This window comes from Hyla sarda, chromosome 1 (assembly GCF_029499605.1).
Source record: "Hyla sarda isolate aHylSar1 chromosome 1, aHylSar1.hap1, whole genome shotgun sequence".
NCBI classification, from domain to species: domain Eukaryota; kingdom Metazoa; phylum Chordata; class Amphibia; order Anura; family Hylidae; genus Hyla; species Hyla sarda.
The window spans coordinates 56519028-56537715 of NC_079189.1; the positions used below are offsets into that span (position 1 = coordinate 56519028).

The 18688-nt window shown below is 46.0% G+C and overlaps 1 protein-coding gene across 3 annotated transcripts in view; it reads right to left on the reverse strand.

The window, feature by feature from the left end:
• Nucleotides 1–17519, reverse strand: part of LOC130353761 (uncharacterized) — a 110288-nt gene extending 92769 nt beyond the window's left edge. The window contains exon 1 of one of the 3 annotated variants that reach the window (XM_056555084.1): nucleotides 17397–17519. In XM_056555084.1, coding sequence (XP_056411059.1) covers nucleotides 17397–17484 — 88 coding nt within the window. In that variant the 5' untranslated portion in view covers nucleotides 17485–17519. The remainder of the gene's footprint in view (nucleotides 1–17396) is intronic. The other 2 variants (XM_056555089.1, XM_056555087.1) reach the window with 2 other exon arrangements.
• Between the last annotated feature and the right edge of the window lie 1169 nt (nucleotides 17520–18688).

Below are 18688 nucleotides of genomic sequence, written 5' to 3' on the forward strand. Positions count from 1 at the left end.
GTGATCGGCGCCAGAGGTCACTTACTGGGCGGGCGGTGATGAGATACGGCTCCCTGGTGCTGCTCGCTGGTGCGCGATCCTACAGAAGCCAGTAGGTTTTTGCCTAGCAACATATTCAGGGCTACAGTTAGAAGACCACTATACAGTGGTCTGTAAACTGTAGCCCTCCAGATGTTGCAAAACTGAAACTCCCAGCATGCCAAGACAGCTGTTTGGGCATGCGGGGATTGGTAGTATTGCAAGATTTGGAGGGGTACAGTTTGGAGATCACTGTGCAGATCAGTACGTGCTGGGAGTTGCAATTTTGCAACAGCTGGAGGCACACTGGTTGGAAAATACTGAGTTAGGTAACAGAACCTAACTGAAGGTTTTCCAACCAGTGTGCCTCCAGATGTTGCAAAAGTACAACTCCCAGCATGCACTGTCTGTCAGTGCATGCTGGGAGTTGTAGTTTTGCAACTGCTGGAGGTTTGCCCCCCCCCCCACAAACACACTCACACACACATATGAATGTACAGGGTACATTCACAAGGGCGGGATTACACTTGCTTCAAGTTTGAGCTAGAGCAAATTTTCTGCTGCAGCGCAAGCTCCTAGAGGGAAACTCACCCTAAACCCCCACCCTTGTGAATGTACCCTAAAAACACTACACTACACTAACACATAATAAAGGGTAAAACACTACATATACACCCGCTTACACTTTCCCCCCAATGAAAATAAAAAAACGTATCATATGGCAGTGTTTCCAAAACAACAATTCCCAGCATTTCCAAACAGCCACTGACTGTCCAGGCATGCTGGGAGTTTAGCAACAGCTGGAGTCTACATTTTGGGAATCACTGGCGTAGAATACCCTTATGTCCACCCCTATGCAATCCCTAATTTAGTCCTCAAATGTGCATGGCGCTCTCTCACTTCAGAGCCCTGTCGTATTTCAAGGAAACAGTTTAGGGTCACATATGGGGTATCTCCGTACTAGGAAGCAATTGTGTTACACATTTTGTGGGGCTTTTTCTCCTTTTACCCCTTATGAAAAGGAAAAGTTGGGGTCTACACCAGCCTGTAAGTGTAAAAAAGTTTAAAAAAATTACACTAACATGCTGGTGTTGCCCATACTTTTTATTTTCACAAGAGGTAAAAGGAAAAAAAGACCCCAAAATTTGTAACACAATTTCTCCTGAGTACAGAAATACCCCATATGTGGGCGTAAAATGCTCTGTGGACGCACAACAAGGCTCAAGAGTGAGAGTGCACTATGTACATTTGAGGCCTAAATTGGTGATTTGCACAGGGGTGGCGGATTTTACAGTGGTTCTGACATAAACGCAAAAAAAATAAAAAAAATACCCACGTGTGACCCCATTTTGGAAACTACACTCCTCACGGAACGTATTAAGGGGTATAGTGAGCCTTAACACACCACAAGTGTTTGACGAATTTTCGTTAAAGTTGGATAAATAAAAAAATTTTACTAAAATGCTTGTGTTACCCTAAATTTTTCATTCTCACAAGGGAAAATAGGGGAAAAAAAGCCCTGCAATTTTTGTAACCCCATTTTTTCTGAGTAAGAGCATACCCCATATGTGGATGTAAAGTGCTCTGCGGGCGTACTACAATGCACAGAAGGGAAGGAGCGCCCTTGGGATTTTGGAGAGAAAATTTGTCCGGAATTGAAGGCCACGTGTGCTTACAAAGCCCCAATAGTGTCAGAACAATGGACCCCCCCCACATGTGACCCCTCACGGAATGTAATAAGGGGTGCAGTGAGTATTTACGCCCCAGGGGTGTCTGACAGATTTTTGGAACAGTGGTCTGTGAAAATGAAAAATGTAATACCCCTTTAAGGAATTAGGAAGTGAGTGTAGGCATGCGTTAATAGGGGATAAGATTTCTAGGGGCGGAGTACCCCTTTAAGGAATTAGGAAGTGAGTGTAGGAATGCCTTACAAGCAGGTAGAAAAAGAACAGTTGGGAGAAATGGCAGGATGCAAAGCAAAGTTTTGTTGGGACAGATTTTGGGTGTGTTCTGGCCAATTAAAAAATTTACTTTAGGCGATAAGTAGCTGATCTATCTGCAGCATCTCCCCCTGTCCCCTGTAACAGGAAGCCTCTGATTGGTTGATGCAGGTGCCTCTCCCAGGATGCAGGGCCAATGAGTGCTTCCTCTTAGCTCAGGGGAGATGACATGATAGAGCAGACACTGCATGATCTCCTGGGGCTCCGCTCTGTACGGTGAGTAGTGATCACACTGAGGCTCTGTGCATGAAGGGAAATCACAGAAGCAGGACACGTCAGATCTGGGACGCTTGGGGGGTAAGTCTATTATAATAATAGTAATGCACATTGGGGGACATGTATGAAAACCTGTGCAGAGGAAAATTGACCAGTTGCCCATAGCAACCAATCAGATCGCTTCTTTCACTTTTAAGAGGCTTTTTTAAATGAGGTGTCCCGGTACAGGACTTGGTCCTGTCCCTGTCTAAAGTTCCCTCAGCCAGAGTTCCTTCACTCTCATAGGGCACTCTTGCAGGGCTTACCCCTGGTCGCCTCATGTAAATTGTGTTCATATATGTATTTAATGTATACGAAATATTATGTATAGGACCTTATCAGGTCACAAGCCTTTAATTATGATTGTACTATGGTTTAAGGACCTTACAGGGTCATGTGATGTACCCAGAGTTCACTGGGTCAGGACTTACAGGTTTGCCGGCCAATGAGCTTTGTCCAGCCTCCTTAATATATAAGGGGCTGTAGTCAATCATTTCACTCTCTTAGCTCTTGCCTCTCTTAGTTCCGGACTATCAAGCAGCACAAATCTCATCAGCATCAATTCAAGTCAGCTAGGCCAAAGCCTAAGATCCAGCAGCCACTAAAATGTGAGTTACCAAAGCTCAAACTACCTAATCCTGTGTGACTACTACCAGCTAAAATATTACAATTAGTAGCACAGTGGCTAGCATCAAAGCTCATTGCTCCAAAGTCCTAGCAAGACCTATGAGGAACCTGTATCCCGGTTCACTCTTGAGAGACTGTTATGTTTGAAGACTGTTGCATAAAATCCTTAAGTAAAGTTCTTCAGTTTATTCATAAAATCTGCTGTGGACATTCCGTTATTTTCCCTACCGTTTCTGGGAAGGTTGGCGGTAGGACTATTAACACTGAGAAAATCGCACCCTGCGTCGACATCTAAGGGTTAATACCAACAGGCCCTACGCTACCACTGCAACACCCTAGACACCATTACTCTCTCCTGCCCTCCACAACTCTTTTTGCGTCTTACGAACAGGATAATGGTGTTTGCCTTTAAGAATTTTGCTACCCTGACTGTCCGCAACCAAAAAAGGGTGTATACCGTATACTAAAGAGCCATAGTACTCCCCCTGTTAAGAAAAGTGTTAAAAGAACTGTCCGGAATTATCGCATGAAGCGATTAAAATTGCGGCCAGAAGTGTACAGGACTTTGCTGTTGAGATTGTGCTTAGCTGGGGCACAAGAAAAAGTAAGGGGGGAGGTGAAGATTGTTTTTCGGTGGCCATATGCAAAATTTGCAGCGAAGCTATGCTATGCTCTCAGCTGCAACAAGTACCTGAAAGGGTTAAAAACTTACCAGAGGAGTGCGTGAAAATGTCCTGCGCTGGTCCACGACCTGCCCCTGGGTGTGGACACCAAGTACACGTTGGAATGCCAAAGTGGAACTGTAACCTTCTGCTTGTGTTCGACGGGGGACTGGAAGTCGGAGCTGCACCGATGACGTCCTTCCGGCTGGCGGCCATTTTGTGGAAGCCTGACATAAAAGAAGCCAAGTGGCCAGACCTCTACAGTCTGGAGATGGCAGCGAGGAGCACAGAGATGGCGGAACCCACTGCAACATGCGAAGAGAGTCCTAAGATGGCACCAAGTCAGAGAAAAGTGGCCGCGACACAACTTTTTCAAGAGCTTGCCGATCGCTTGCGGCGGTTATCCCTGGGGGCCGAGGAGGCCTGCAACCTGCCTCCCTTACCCGAGGATGACGAGTGGCCGGCTACCCCGAAAAGGGGCATCACCTGGGACATCAGCAACGGCATCACTGGTGAGACTGTCCCCTCACCACAGGACATGGGGGTCCTGGGCTGAAATTCTGACTGAGGATTCGGACGTGAGTATCCCAGTGGAAGCCGCTTTCTCTTCTTTATCCAGCCCACAGAGAGAGGTCCCCTTGTCCCAAGTGACCCTGCCCAGTGCACGCCCACGATCACACCCACTCCCAAAATGGGTGTTCAGCGATGAGCCTGCACTAATACAGTACATGCAGGACCACGTTCTTCCCCAGCCAGGGAAGTCCCATCCACCGATCCCCACAGCTGAGATAGACAGTGCACGCAGGGAGGCTGAAGTCGACAGACTCATTGAAAAGTTAAAGGCGGAGCACAGGGAGAGATATGGGCCAAAATGCCTCCCTTGTGAAGTCCGATGAAGAGCAGCAAAAAAGATACAAGAAAATTAGAAGCTCTGTACATCAGAATGCTGGACTACCCACGAGAGGGTGAAACACCCTTGAACTGCCGACCCGCCACCGTGGTTAAGTTTGATAAGGCCAGAGGTTTTGGTACCCTCCAGGACTGCAGACATGGGGGAACCATCCTGGTGAACAAAAGGGACTTTCAGCGGGACTACCTGCCCAGAAAATACCACTCCCTGGAGCTAGGGGAGATTGTAGAATACACCCCAGTACAGAGTCTGCGGAGTGAATGGGCTGCAGCGGTAACAAGACCTAAGAACCTGATGCAAATTCCCTTCACGTATTTCCCTTCGGACAAATGGGACACAGATCCCCATGGAATTCGGCCGATGAGGCTGCCTAAAACAGCCTGTGAAGAGGAGGAATGAAGAGTGCCTATCATGGATCCGAGGTCCTATTCGTCTGCAGCATCTACAACAGAGAATGTGCCCAGGCCTACTCCCCCTGAGGAGGTGAGGCCTAAGCAACGGGCACCAACCTAAGTGCCTAGGCCCACTCCATGCCCGGAGGTGTGGCCTAACCAACAGGCACCGACCAAAGTGCCACGGCCTACTCCACCTAAGGAGTTGAGGCCAGACCAACCGGCACCAACAGTAGTGCCAGTGGCCTCAGCCGCTGCTATCAATTTTGTGGTGATCGTTAACCCCTCGGTCTCTCAGTCAAGGCTCACCAATGTCTCATGGCACACTGCCATCAACCCCATGAGAGAATCCCAACCTCGTGCTCCTCGCTACATGTCACAGAGCAGGAAGCACTCTGATATGCAAGGTTGGGAATCAAGATTTCCTGTTTAAAGCATTAATTTTCCTTTTGCTTGCCATTAACTCTTTGGTACACTAGTACCTTTGTTTTCTTACAGAGTTTTCCTGTTGTAAGCTGTTTAAGAAGAAGTTCCTGGCAGGACTATGCCAAGAACTTCACCTGTTCTGCAATGTAACCAGCTTACTAAGCCTGTACCGAGCCCTGGGCCGAGAGACTCCTTGCCTGAGGAGATCCTTGTAAGTTTGCACCTGGCCCTGGCAACAGCTGTGTTTTTTGTTGTTGGACTAATAACGTAGGTGGACTGCTGATCCTTACATGTCTGTTTATTGTAAATATACTCATAGTAATATATTTTTGTGCACTAGATTTTGTGCATATACAGCAGGTAAATGTCACCTGAACATTTTGTATGTCGTGCTGCTAACATGTAGCCCTGGTGTCCTAGTAAAATAAAATGTCAACAATGTGACTGGTGTTATTGTACAGAAGAATCAATTCCTGTACACAAAGTACATATTTTTTTTCTCAGGTGCTATAGTGTTTACTGTATGGCGCCCTCCCAGCTCCTCTGGGAGGAAAAAATAATGTCACCCTTCACTAATGCCTAAAGGAAATATTCCCATCAGATATCAAGACTGACTTTATTCATTCAATACAATGTACACATAGTACAGTACATAAAATTCACTAGGCCAGAACGTGCTCATGTAGCTAAATAAAAATACACGTATCCAGAAAGGTGACAGTATGTAACTTGTTATCTAGATTCCGAGTTCTAGGGGTAAGTGTGTAGTGCCGATAGACCATAGAAAGCCTCAGGCAACCCAATCCGCAACCAGTGTATAACTCTAGAAAATAGTCTGTGGTATAATAAATATGTGGTATGATATTACAGGTATGTCAAAAAGAAAAAAATGATAGTGAGATTTATTACAGTATGTAGAAGTGTCATACTCATTATACATACTTTTAGTCGAGTATCAGTACTAATTGTCTGTCAGAGAGAAAAAAAATCATCAAATGTTTAGTCAAAAGTCATTTGTCATTTATTTCATGCATAAGCAATCTATGTATAATACAATAAAGTAAAGTGGAGATAACCAAAAGGATATACAGATAGGATTTATACTATCCTGTTGGTGACTCAAACCCAAGTAAATCCTGTTTATCCAGTTAAAAGTCATCCTGTTTTGGAAGGAAGGACTAACAGAAAACTAACAACGATCCTGTTTGTGAACTCATTTCTTACCATCATCCTGTTTGTATTGTTAGAGCTTGTATGGACATTCCACTACAGAGACTCTAAATCTGTTTTGGTGACAGTCTGGTTATGGACGTTTGTACTAATGCCCAGGACTGTGTTCGGCCCTATGACCATTCCGTCCCTCTTTCTTAGGGGACCTACGTCGAGGATGACTTTTGTCAAGTAAGGGGGTTTGTGGTGTCCTGGTACAGGACTTGGTCCTGTCCCTGTCTAAAGTCCCCTCAGCCACAGTTCCTTCACTCTCATAGGGCACTCTTGCAGGACTTAACCATGGTCGCCTCGTGTAAATTGTGTTCATATACATATTTAATGTATAGGAAATATTATGTATATGACCTTAGCAGGTCACGTGCCTTTAACCCCTTAACGATGCAGGACGTATATTTACTTCCTGCGCCCGCTCCCGCGATATGAAGTGGGATCGCGCCGCGATCCTACATCATATCGCTTCGGTCCCGGCGCTCATCAACGGCCGGGACCCGCGGCTAATACCACACATCGCCGATCGTGGCGATGTGCGGTATTAACCCTTTAGAAGCGGCGGTCAAAGCTGACCGCCGCTTCTAAAGTGAAACTGAAAGTATCCCGGCTGAAATCGCGGCGTCCCGAACAGCTGATCGGACACCGGGAGGGCCCTTACCTGCCTCCTCGGTGTCCAATCGACGAATGACTGCTCCGTGCCTGAGATCCAGGCAGGAGCAGTCAAGCACCGATAATGCTGATCACAGGCATGTTAATACACGCCAGTGATCAGCATAGGAGATCAGTGTGTGCAGTGTTATAGGTCCCTATGGGACCTATAACACTGCAAAAAAAAATGTAAAAAAAAAGTGTTAATAAAGGTCATTTAACCCCTTCCCTAATAAAAGTTTGAATCACCCCCCTTTTCCCATAAAAAAAAAAATAAAACAGTGTAAAAAAATAAATAAATTAACAGATGTGGCATCGCCGCGTGCGTAAATGTCCAAACTATAAAAATATATCATTAATTAAACCGCACGGTCAATGGCGTACGCGCAAAAAAATTCCAAAGTCCAAAAAAGCGTATTTTGGTCACTTTTTATACCATTAAAAAAATGAATAAAAAGTGATCAAAAAGTCCGATCAAAACAAAAATCATACCGATAAAAACTTCAGATCACGGCGCAAAAAATGAGTCCTCATACCGCCCTGTACATGGAAAAATAAAAAAGTTATAGTGGTCAGAAGATTACATTTTTAAACGTATACATTTTCCTGCATGTAGTTATGATTTTTTCCAGAAGTGCGACAAAATCAAACCTATATAAGTAGGGTATCATTTTAACCGTATGGACCTACAGAATAATGATAAGGTGTAATTTTTACCGAAATATGCACTGCATAGAAACGGAAGCCCCCAAAAGTTACAAAATGGCGTTTTTTTTTCGATTTTGTCGCACAATGATTTTTTTTCCGTTGCGCCGTGCATTTTTGGGTAAAATGACTAATGTCACTGCAAAGTAGAATTGGCGACGCAAAAAATAAACCATAATATGGATTTTTAGGTGGAAAATTGAAAGGGTTATGATTTTTAAAAGGTAAGGAGGAAAAAACGAAAGTGCAAAAACGGAAAAACCCTGAGTCCTTAAGGGGTTAATTATGATTGTACTATGGTTTAAGGACCTTACAGGGTCATGTGATGTGCCCAGAGTTCACTGAGTCAGGACTTACAGGTTTGCTGGCCAATGAGCTTTGTCCAGCCTCCTTAGTCAATCAATTCACTCTCTTAGCTCTTGCCTCTCTTAGTTCCGGACTATCAAGCAGCACAAATCTCATCAGCGTCAATTCAAGTCAGCTAGGCCAAAGCCTAAGATCCAGCAGCCACTAAAACGTGAGTTACCAAAGCTCAAACTACCTATACCTGTGTGACTACTACCAGCTAAAATATTATAATTAGTAGCACAGTGGCTAGCATCAAAGCTCATTGCTCCAAAGTCCCAGCAAGACCTGTGAGGAACCTGTATCCCGGTTCACTCTTGAGAGACTGTTATGTTTGAAGACTGTTGCATAAAATGCTCAAGTAAAGTTCTTCAGTTTATTCATAAAATCTGCTGTAGACATTCCGTTAGTCTCCCTCCCGTTTCTGGGACGGTTGGCGGCATGACTATTAACACTAAGGAAACCAAGCCCTGGTGTCACGACATCTTAGGGTTAATACCAACAGACCCTATACTACCACTGCAACACCCTAGACACCATTACTCTCTCCTGCCCACCACATAAAAATGAAATAAATTATCTGGTTGCTATGGGCAACCACTTTTCCTCTTTACAGGTTTTGATCAATCTCCCCCCGGTGGTTTTGTCAAAAATTACACAAAAATGGCATCTTGGGAGAATAGAAATGAGGGCGCAGTTGTTGTGGTGTGTTTATTTTTATTTTTTACCATATTGCCTTATCTTTGGCGGTCTCCCCCCCCCCCCATCAGCGGTCCCCCCCCCCCCCTTCCGACAGACGTCTGTCCAGCTGTTGCAAAACTACAACTCCAAGCATGCCCTGACAGCATGCTGGGAGTTGTAGGTTTGCAACCGGTGGACAGCCACAGGGGATCAGTGGTGCAGTATGTCAGTCTAGGACCTGGGTTCTCAACCTGTGGTACACGTACGCTGTCAAATACCAGCCATGCATTGGCCAGTATTTGACAGCGCACTACTGTGAGTGAGCTGCCTGGTTGCCGGGGAGACATGTGACCTCTCCTTACATTGCGCGGAGTTGCCGCACAACGCAGGAGGACGTCATGCGTCACCCACCGAACGGGTCGCACTGCATCAAGTGGCAGCGAACAGGGTCCTGCCGGAGGCCAGGTAATACGAAAAAAGAAAGTTAACAACTGTGTGGGCCAGAGGGGGGAAGTGTATTGGACGGGGGTGGGGGAGTGTATTGGACGGTGGGAAGTGTATTGGATGAGGTGGGGGGGAAGTGTATTGGAGGTGGGGGGGAAGTGTATTGGAGGTGGGGGGAAGTGTATTGGAGGGGGGAGTGTATTGGGTTGGATTGTATTGGGGGGATTGTATTGGGGGAAGTGTATTGGAGGTGGGGGGGAGTGTATTGGAGGTGGGGGGGAAGTATATTGGGGGGGTAGTGTATTGGGGGGTAGTGTATTGGACGAGGTGGGGGGGGAAGTGTTTTGGACGAGGGGGGGAGTGTATTGGAGGAGGGAGGGAGTGTATTGGAGGAGGGGTGGGGAGTGTATTGGGGGGAGTGTATTGGGGGGGAAGTGTATTGGACGAGGTGGGGGGGGGGAGTGTTTTGGACGAGGTGGGGGGGAAGTGTTTTGGACGAGGTGGGGGGAAGTGTATTGGAGGGGGGGAAGTGTATTGGACGGAGCACAAGGCATTAAGATGGAGGGGGAGAGGGACAATGGAAGCGGGGTGGGGGAAGTAATAAAGCACAAGGCATTAAATTTTAATGCCTTGTGCTTTATTTCTCCCCCCTCTGCCATTATCCCTCTCCCCCCTCCATCTTAATGCCTTGTGCTTTATTACTCCCCATCCCCCCTACGCCATTATCCCTCTCCTCTTCCATCTTAGTTTGTAACTGGATTGAACACTGGCTCATGGATCTTACCCAGAGAGTGGTGGTCAATGATTCGTACTCTGATTGGTCCCCGGTAATTAGTGGTGTACCCCAAGGTTCTGTACTGGGCCCGCTGTTGTTTAATTTATTTATCAATGATATAGAGGATGGCATTAACAGCTCTGTTTCTATCTTTGCAGATGACACCAAGCTTTGTAGCACGGTACAGTCTATAGAGGATGTGCATAAGTTACAAGATGACTTGGATAGACTAAGTGTCTGGGCATCCACTTGGCAAATGAGGTTCAATATGGATAAATGTAAAGCTATGCATCTGGGTACTAAGAACATGCATGCGTCGTATGTCTTAGGGGGGATTAAACTGGCAGAGTCACTGGTAGAGAAGGATCTGGGTGTACTTGTAGATCACAGACTACAGAATAGCATGCAATGTCAGGCTGCTGCTTCCAAGGCCGGCAGGATATTGTCATGTATAAAAAGAGGCATGGACTCAAGGGACAGGGACATAATACTCCCCCTTTATAAAGCATTGGTATGGCCTCACCTGGAATATGCTGTTCAGTTTTGGGCACCAGTCCATAAAAGGGACACTATGGAGCTGGAAAGCGTGCAGAGACGCGCGACTAAACTAATATGGGGCATGGAACATCTTAGCTATGAGGAGCGATTAAAGGAGTTACAATTGTTTAGTCTTGAGAAGAGACGTTTAAGGGGCGATATGATAAATGTATTTAAGTATTTTAATGGGCCATACAAAAAATATGGAGAAAAACTGTTCCAGGTTAAACCCCCCCCAAAGGACGAGGGGGCACTCCCTCCGTCTGGAGAAGAAAAGGTTTAGTCTCAAGGGGCGACACGCCTTCTTTACCATGAGAACTGTGAACTTATGGAACAGTCTACCTCAGGAACTGGTCACAGCAGGAAAAATTAATAGCTTTAAAACAGGATTAGATACATTCCTGGAACAAAATAACATTAATGCTTATGAAGAAATATAAAATCCCATCCCTTCCCCAATATCGCACTACACCCCACCCTTCAATTCCCTGGTTGAACTTGATGGACATATGTCTTTTTTCGACCGTACTAACTATGTAACCATGTAACTATCTTAATCCCCTTGCACCCTTCCCCGTTCCTATGATCCCCTTTTGCCATATTGGATAATAATGGCACAAGGGGATTAAGATGGAGGGGGGAAAATGGCAAAAGGGGATCAGAGGAAGGGGGGAATAATGACACAAGGGGAATAAGATGGAGGGAGGGATAATCAACCCCCCCCCCTCCATATTAATCTCCTTGTACCATTATTATCCGATATGGCAAAAGGGGATCATAGGAAGGGGGAATAATGGCGCAAGGGGATAAAGATGGAGGGGGAATAATGGCGCAAGGGGATAAAGATGGAGGAGGAATAATAACACAAGGGAATAAAGATGGAGGAGGAATAATAACACAAGGGGATAAATATGGAGGGAGAATAATAACACAAGGGGATAAAGATGGAGGAGGAATAATAACACAAGGGGAGGGGCGTGTCCTGCAGTGCATGGCGGCGGTCGCATAAACCTTGTGCTCCGCTGCAGCCCAGGCCTAATAGCGGCTAAACAGCATTGTTCCTGAGCATATCGCTACGGAAATTGTACCCACCGGTGCCTGATCTATCGGGGCCCCTAATGATGACCCGGAGGCGAGGAAAGAAGAGCCCACTGAAGCTCACGGCGTTCTTTCCTGCTGCGGAGGCCTCGCAAGATGGCGCGGCTCTGTGCGGGTCAGCGTCTCTGGCTACTGGAAGCGCCTCACCAGCGTCTTCATCCTCTCAGACAGGCTGCGCCCTGGAGGCTTCTCCAACACCTCCTCCGACTCTCCTGACAGGTTGGTCGCCTTCAGTGCAGCAGGACCCGCAGGTACCATTTTCCCTGATCTCTTCTAAGTCACTAGGAGCGGGGACCCAGCATGCTAGAAGTCCGGGAGGCCCTGATGGGAGCTCTTCTTCGGTGCCCCTAACTGAACCTATTATGAGGGGGCTTCTCGCTGAGTTACATACCTCCATTCAGGGCGACATTAAGGCAGCCGTGTCCAATATACAGCATGAGATCTCCTCTCTTGGACACCGCACATCGCATATTGAAAACAAGATGGCGGAACTCACCTCTTCACATAATGAAGTAGTGGACCTAGCTAACGGCCTGGAGGATGAGGTTACCGCTCTTCAACTCAAGATAGCGGATATGGAGCACAGGTCTCGCCGAAACAATTTAAGGGTGAGAGGGGTGCCGGAGTCTGTGAAGACGGAGGAACTCAACAGCTTCCTAACGGATTACTTTGCATTGTTGTTGCCTCAGGCTTCCACCCTAGATCTGCTAATGGACAGAGTCCACAGGCTCCCTAAGCCCAAAACCTTACCTGCTGCTACACCAAGGGATGTGATTCTGCGCCTTCACTTCTACCATGTTAAGGAGCAATTGATGTCGGTGGCGCGCTCCTCACCCTCCCTGCCAGATAGATATTCGGGACTCCAACTTTACACGGATCTATCTGCTGCCACTCTAGCTAGGAGACGTGAGTTCAGTGCAGGGACTAAAGCTCTCAGAGAAAAAGAGATCCCTTATAAATGGGGATTCCCTGTGAAATTGATTATCACCAATAATGGGTCCAAACATGTGGTCTCTTCCCCGGAGACCCTTTTGCAACTGTGTGCGGAATGGAACTTGCCTGTTGATCCAACTGCTCAGAGGTCCCCGGACATACCACATGCTGCAAAGATAGCTGAGGAATGGAAGGTTGTTTCCCACCGCAAGAAAAAAACCAAGACATGAACTGTTTTTCTGCCTTTGGACATGCCTGTCCAAACTGACTCACTGGCTTGCGACTGGGGTACTCTTTCCCATTTTGTTGGTTGCTTATCCTCTTAGTGCTCTGGATACTTTTCCTGAATGTCTAGACATTCGGCCTAATTGCAGTCGAATGTGCTTACCTACCCCGTTAAGACCTACCACATGGTCTTTACTACTGCTTGCTCATTTTATCTGTTGTTCGTTCTGTTTACTTGTTTTCTGTCCAGTTGGTCCTTCATCACTTGCTTTCTCTGATACTGGATACGGGAGGCTCCTCTTGCGAGATGCTAAGTGTAGATGTATCCTATCTGACGGGAGTACCTGCTCCTTCTCTGCTTACTGTGCTAATGGTTCTGCTTAGCGTTGGTGTAGACTTTGACTATGGTTATTAAGGTTGTGTCTATGAATGTACGTGGTCTTAACTCACCGTATAAAAGGTCTCTAGTATGGAGGGAGGCTGGACGCCTGGCGGCCGATATCCTCTGTATACAAGAATCTCATTTATTAGCCCTAGATGCCCATAGACTCCAAAATAAGAGATATCCACACATCCATCAGGCGCATGCTGTTCACAAGAAGGGAGGAGTGGCGATTGCATTTAAGAATACCCTGACGGTTACTGTCCAACACTCTGTGATAGATGATAGAGGTCGTTTTATAATTATTGTGTGCTTACTGAACAATGTTCAATATACCTTAGGCTCCTTATATGCGCCTAATACGAAGCAGTGTACCTTCCTCAGGGCGTTCTTGCGCAAATTGGAATCCTTTAAAAAGGGCCACTGCCTACTCCTAGGAGATTTTAATATGACCATGTGGCCTAGTGTAGATTCTACCTCGCCCAGTTTGAAAAAAGAACCCACCGGTTTCTTCACTAGTGTGTCCCAAAATGACCTATATGATGTTTGGCGTATATCCCACCCCACGGAAAGGGACTTTACCTTCTTTTCCCATGTGCACAAGATATGCACCAGAATAGAATACGCCCTTGCCTCCCACTCTCTCCTATCATTGGTTTCAAAGGCCCAAATTATGCCCATAGAATGGTCGGACCACTCCCCCATAAGCGTAACCATTAAAGAGTCTCATAGCCCTCACCCAACCTATATTTGGAAACTTAATCCACTAATACTCCATAACCCTGAATACTCTGAAGCGACCAAATTGGCGGTTGATGCCTATTTCCGCATTAATGATACTGGTGATGTTACAGACCCCATGCTTTGGTGCGCGTTTAAGGCTACAATTAGGGGCCACTTTATTAGCCAAACGGTCTATGACAAGAAGGTCTGCCAGACGAAAATGCTAGAACTCCAACAGCGCCTTGCAGATTTACATAGGCGCAATAAGGCCTCGTACTCTCCGACACTAGTGGAAGAAATTTCACAGGTTAGTGCTATCCTAAACTCCCTCTCTTTACACAGCTATGAGATGGCACTGAGAAGGTTCAAAATGACATGGTATTGGCAGGGTAATAGATCTGGCTCTGTACTGGCTAAACAACTTAAAAAACACCAGGATAAGGGGAGAATTCCCTTCCTTACTAAATCTGATGGTTCTAGAGTTACTGACCCTCAAAGCATAGCCAATTGTTTTGCAGATTTCTATAGCAAATTATACAATCTTCAAAATGACATTGCTACGCCACAGCCTGATGAAGCAGTTATCTCTTCTTTTCTGTCCTCTATGTCTCTCCCCTCTCTGTCCTCAGACCAGGCATCTGATCTTTGCTCTCCCTTCTCCACAGAAGAAATTCTTGAATGTGTGCGTTCCCTCAAGCCCTCGAAGTCACCTGGTCCTGATGGTATTACAAATGAATTCTATAAGCGATTTGGCCCTTCAGTAGCCCCCTTCTTGACCAGAGCCTTCAATCATATTAAAGAGAACGGTGTGCCTCCTAAAGAGATGTTGGATGCTCTGGTCGTTACCATACCTAAACCTGGCAAGCCACTGGACTCTACCCTAAATTACAGACCAATATCTCTCCTAAATAGTGATATTAAATTGTAACCCTGGCTCGAGCCGCTAGGTTGAATAGGGTTTTGCCGGACCTAATTCACAGGGACCAGGTTGGCTTCGTCAAGGGTCGTCAGACGGTGGATGGTACGAGACGCTTTCTCGACATCATCACAAAAGCGCATTCCGATCGGACGCCTTCTCTCTTGCTGTCCCTTTATGCGGAGAAGGCGTTCGATCGGGTGCACTGGGGATATTTGCGGAGTGTGCTGCGTAAGTTTGGTTTTCCCCACTCTTTGGAATCTGCCATTATGGCTCTATATACGCTCCCATCTGCTAGAATCTACACAATGGGTACCCTTTCTAATAGTTTCTCACTTAGCAATGGGACAAGACAGGGGTGCCCCCTATCCCCTCTTATATTTACCTTAGTTATGGAGCCGCTTGCTCAATCCATCAGGGACTCCCCAGGCATTGCGGGCATTCAAATAGGAAAAGTAGACCACAGAATTGGCTTGTTTGCCGACGATGTTATCATTAGTCTCTCCAATCCCCAAAGCTCTTTAGGCCCAGTGATGAACATTATTGATGCCTTTGGCCGAGTTAGCTTTTATAAGATTAACCCCACAAAGTCGTGTATCCTACCATTGCAGATACCCATTGAGCAACAGAGATGGTTACAAGCTAAATATCCCTTTCAATGGGTTACTGACCAGATTCCTTACCTGGGCATAGTCCTCACTGCATCGCCTGATAAGACAATTGCTACTAATTTTGCTGTTGTGCGGTCCCAGCTTGCCAAGGAAATTGATAACTTCTCCAAGCTTCCTGTCTCATGGGCGGGACGTATTGCCACTGCTAAGATGATGCTGCTCCCTAAAATCTTATATTTTTTTAGATGCCTACCGATGATAATGCCCGCCTCCTTTCTCTCGCAACTACAACGAATGCTCTTACGATTTATTTGGGCTGGCAAGCACCCCAGGGTTGGTGCGAATATATTGTATCATCCTGTACATGCGGGGGGTATGGGGGTACCCAACCTTAAATTGTACTATCACGCTGTTTTACTCGATCAGCTTAAAAAATGGTGGTGGCAGGACGTTCCCCCCCTATGGGTAGATATTGAAGATGCTGTCCTTAATGTCTCTAATTTTAATAACTTTCTCTGGGCACTATGTTTTAACCCTACCTTTGCTCCCTCTTCTCCTTTCTCCACTATTGCGGCTGCTATCAGGTTGTGGAGTAAGGTGGCACGGATCAAAAGTCTTTGTCCACCTAGAGTGAAGGATATCCCTTTAGCTGCTATAGGAGATTATCTTTTAGATATAGATTTTAAGCCCTGGATAGATGCGGGCATTCTCACTGTAGCATTGATTAGCGATGCTAATGGATTGATGCCTTTCACTGATATTGTACACATGTTCTCTATATCACAGAAAGACTTTTACAAATATTTGAGGCTTAGACATTTTCTGAGATCCCTCCCTTGGGATAGCTCTCGGCCTTGCACTGCATATGAACATCATTTCCTGAGCAGGGACTCCTTTGCTAGGGGTATTTCCCTTGCTTATGTAGCTTTGACTGAGGCGGAGGGGGAAATGATCAGTACGTTTAAGTCCAGATGGGAGGAGGACCTGGCACGCAGATTCACGGCTGAGCAGTGGAGCTTTGTCTTCAACATCCACAAAAAATATTCTAAATGTGTTAGTCATTTTGAGGCTTCCAGGAAGCTCCTATATCGATGGTACTACACGCCGGTACGTCTGGCTAAAATATACCCTACCACTTCCCCTGTGTGTTGGCGATGTAACCGGGAAAGTGGTACTCTGCTACACGTGTGGTGGACTTGCCCGTTGATTGCACCTGTCTGGACCAAAATTAAAAAGTTATTGGATAGCCTAGTGGACTGCCCCTTCTCGTGGGGCCCAGAGAGTGTGCTACTATTCCTGTCCTTAGAACAAGTTCCCCCGCATTATATGACTATTTTGTATCATCTTCTGACAGTAGTGAGGGCTCACATTGCTCGGAGGTGGAGGTCGACTGAGGTGCCGAGTCTTCCTGCCATCCTGGCGGAGGTTCATTGTAACCTCGTGATGGAGGGATTGATAGCGAAGAGGTGTGGGGCTTCTAACAGCCTTATAGATACCCTGTCCCAGTGGACGGACAGTTGTGCGACCCCAGTTAGGGTCATGGATTAGCTAACTGTGCATGCAAGATGTATCTCACTCTGATATGTGTATTATGATTATGATTGTATTGGTGGTCTCTTATTCCTCGTTTTTTACTTTGTATATTGAGGACCTTACTGTTGTTCTGTTGTTTGTGCTCCTTTCTTGGGTGCATAACTGTACTGGTTTGTGTTATATGAAAATTCATAAATAAAGTTTATAAAAATAAAAAAAATAAAAAATAACACAAGGGGATAAAGATGGAGGAGGAATAATAACACAAGGGGATAAAGATGGAGGGGGAATAATAACACAAGGGGATTAATATACCGGAGGTCACTTACTGGGCGGGCGGCGATGAGATACGGCTCCCTGGTGCAGCTCCCTGGTGCGCGATCCTACGGAAGCCAGTAAGTTGTTGCCTAGCAACATATTGAGGGCTACAGTTATAAGACCACTATACAGTGGTCTGTAAACTGTAGCCCTCCAGATGTTGCAAAACTTCAACTCCCAGCATGCCCAGACAGCTGTTTGGGCATGCTGGGAATTGTAGTATTGCAAGATTTAGAGGGGTACAGTTTGGAGATCCCTGTGCAGATCAGTACATGCTGGGAGTTGCAATTTTGCAAAAGCTGGAGGCACACTGGTTGGAAAATACTGTTAGGTAACAGAACCTAACTGAAGGTTTTCCAACCAGTGTGCCTCCAGAAGTTGCAAAAGTACAACTCCCAGCATGCACTGTCTGTCAGTGCATGCTGGGAGTTGTAGTTTTGCAACTGCTGGAGGTTTGCCCCCCACAAACACACTCACACACACTTATGAATGTACAGGGTACATTCACATGGGCGGGATTACACTTGCTTCAAGTTTGAGCTAGGGCAAATTTTCTGCTGCAGCGCAAGCTCCTAGAGGGAAACTCACTCTAAAACCCAACCCGTGTGAATGTAACCTAAAAACACTACACTACACTAACACATAATAAAGGGTAAAACACTACATATACACCCGCTTACACTTTCCCCCCAATAAAAATAAAAAAACGTATCATATGGCAGTGTTTCCAAAATGAAGCCTCCAGCTGTTGCAAAACAACAATTCCCAGCATTTCCAAACAGCCACTGACTGTCCAGGCATGCTGAGAGTTTAGCAACAGCTGAAGGCACCCTGTTTGGGAATCACTGGCTTGGAATACCCCTATGTCCACCTCTATGCAATCCTTAATTTAGTCCTCAAATGTGCATGGTGCTCTCTCACTTCAGAGCCCTGTCGTATTTCAAGGAAACAGTTTAGGGTCACATATGGGGTATCTCCGTACTCAGGAGCAATTGCGTTACACATTTTGTGGAGCTTTTTCACCCTTTACCCCTTATGAAAAGGAAAAGTTGGGGTCTACACCAGCCTGTAAGTGTAAAAAAAATTTAAAAAAATTACACTAACATGCTGGTGTTGGCCCATACTTTTTATTTTCACAAGAGGTAAAAGGAAAAAAAGACCCCCAAAATTTGTAACAAAATTTCTCCTGAGTTCGGAAATACCCAGTATGTGGGCGTAAAATGCTCTGTGGACGCACATCAAGGCTCAAGAGTGAGAGCGCACTATGTACATTTGAGGCCTAAATTGGTGATTTGCACAGGGG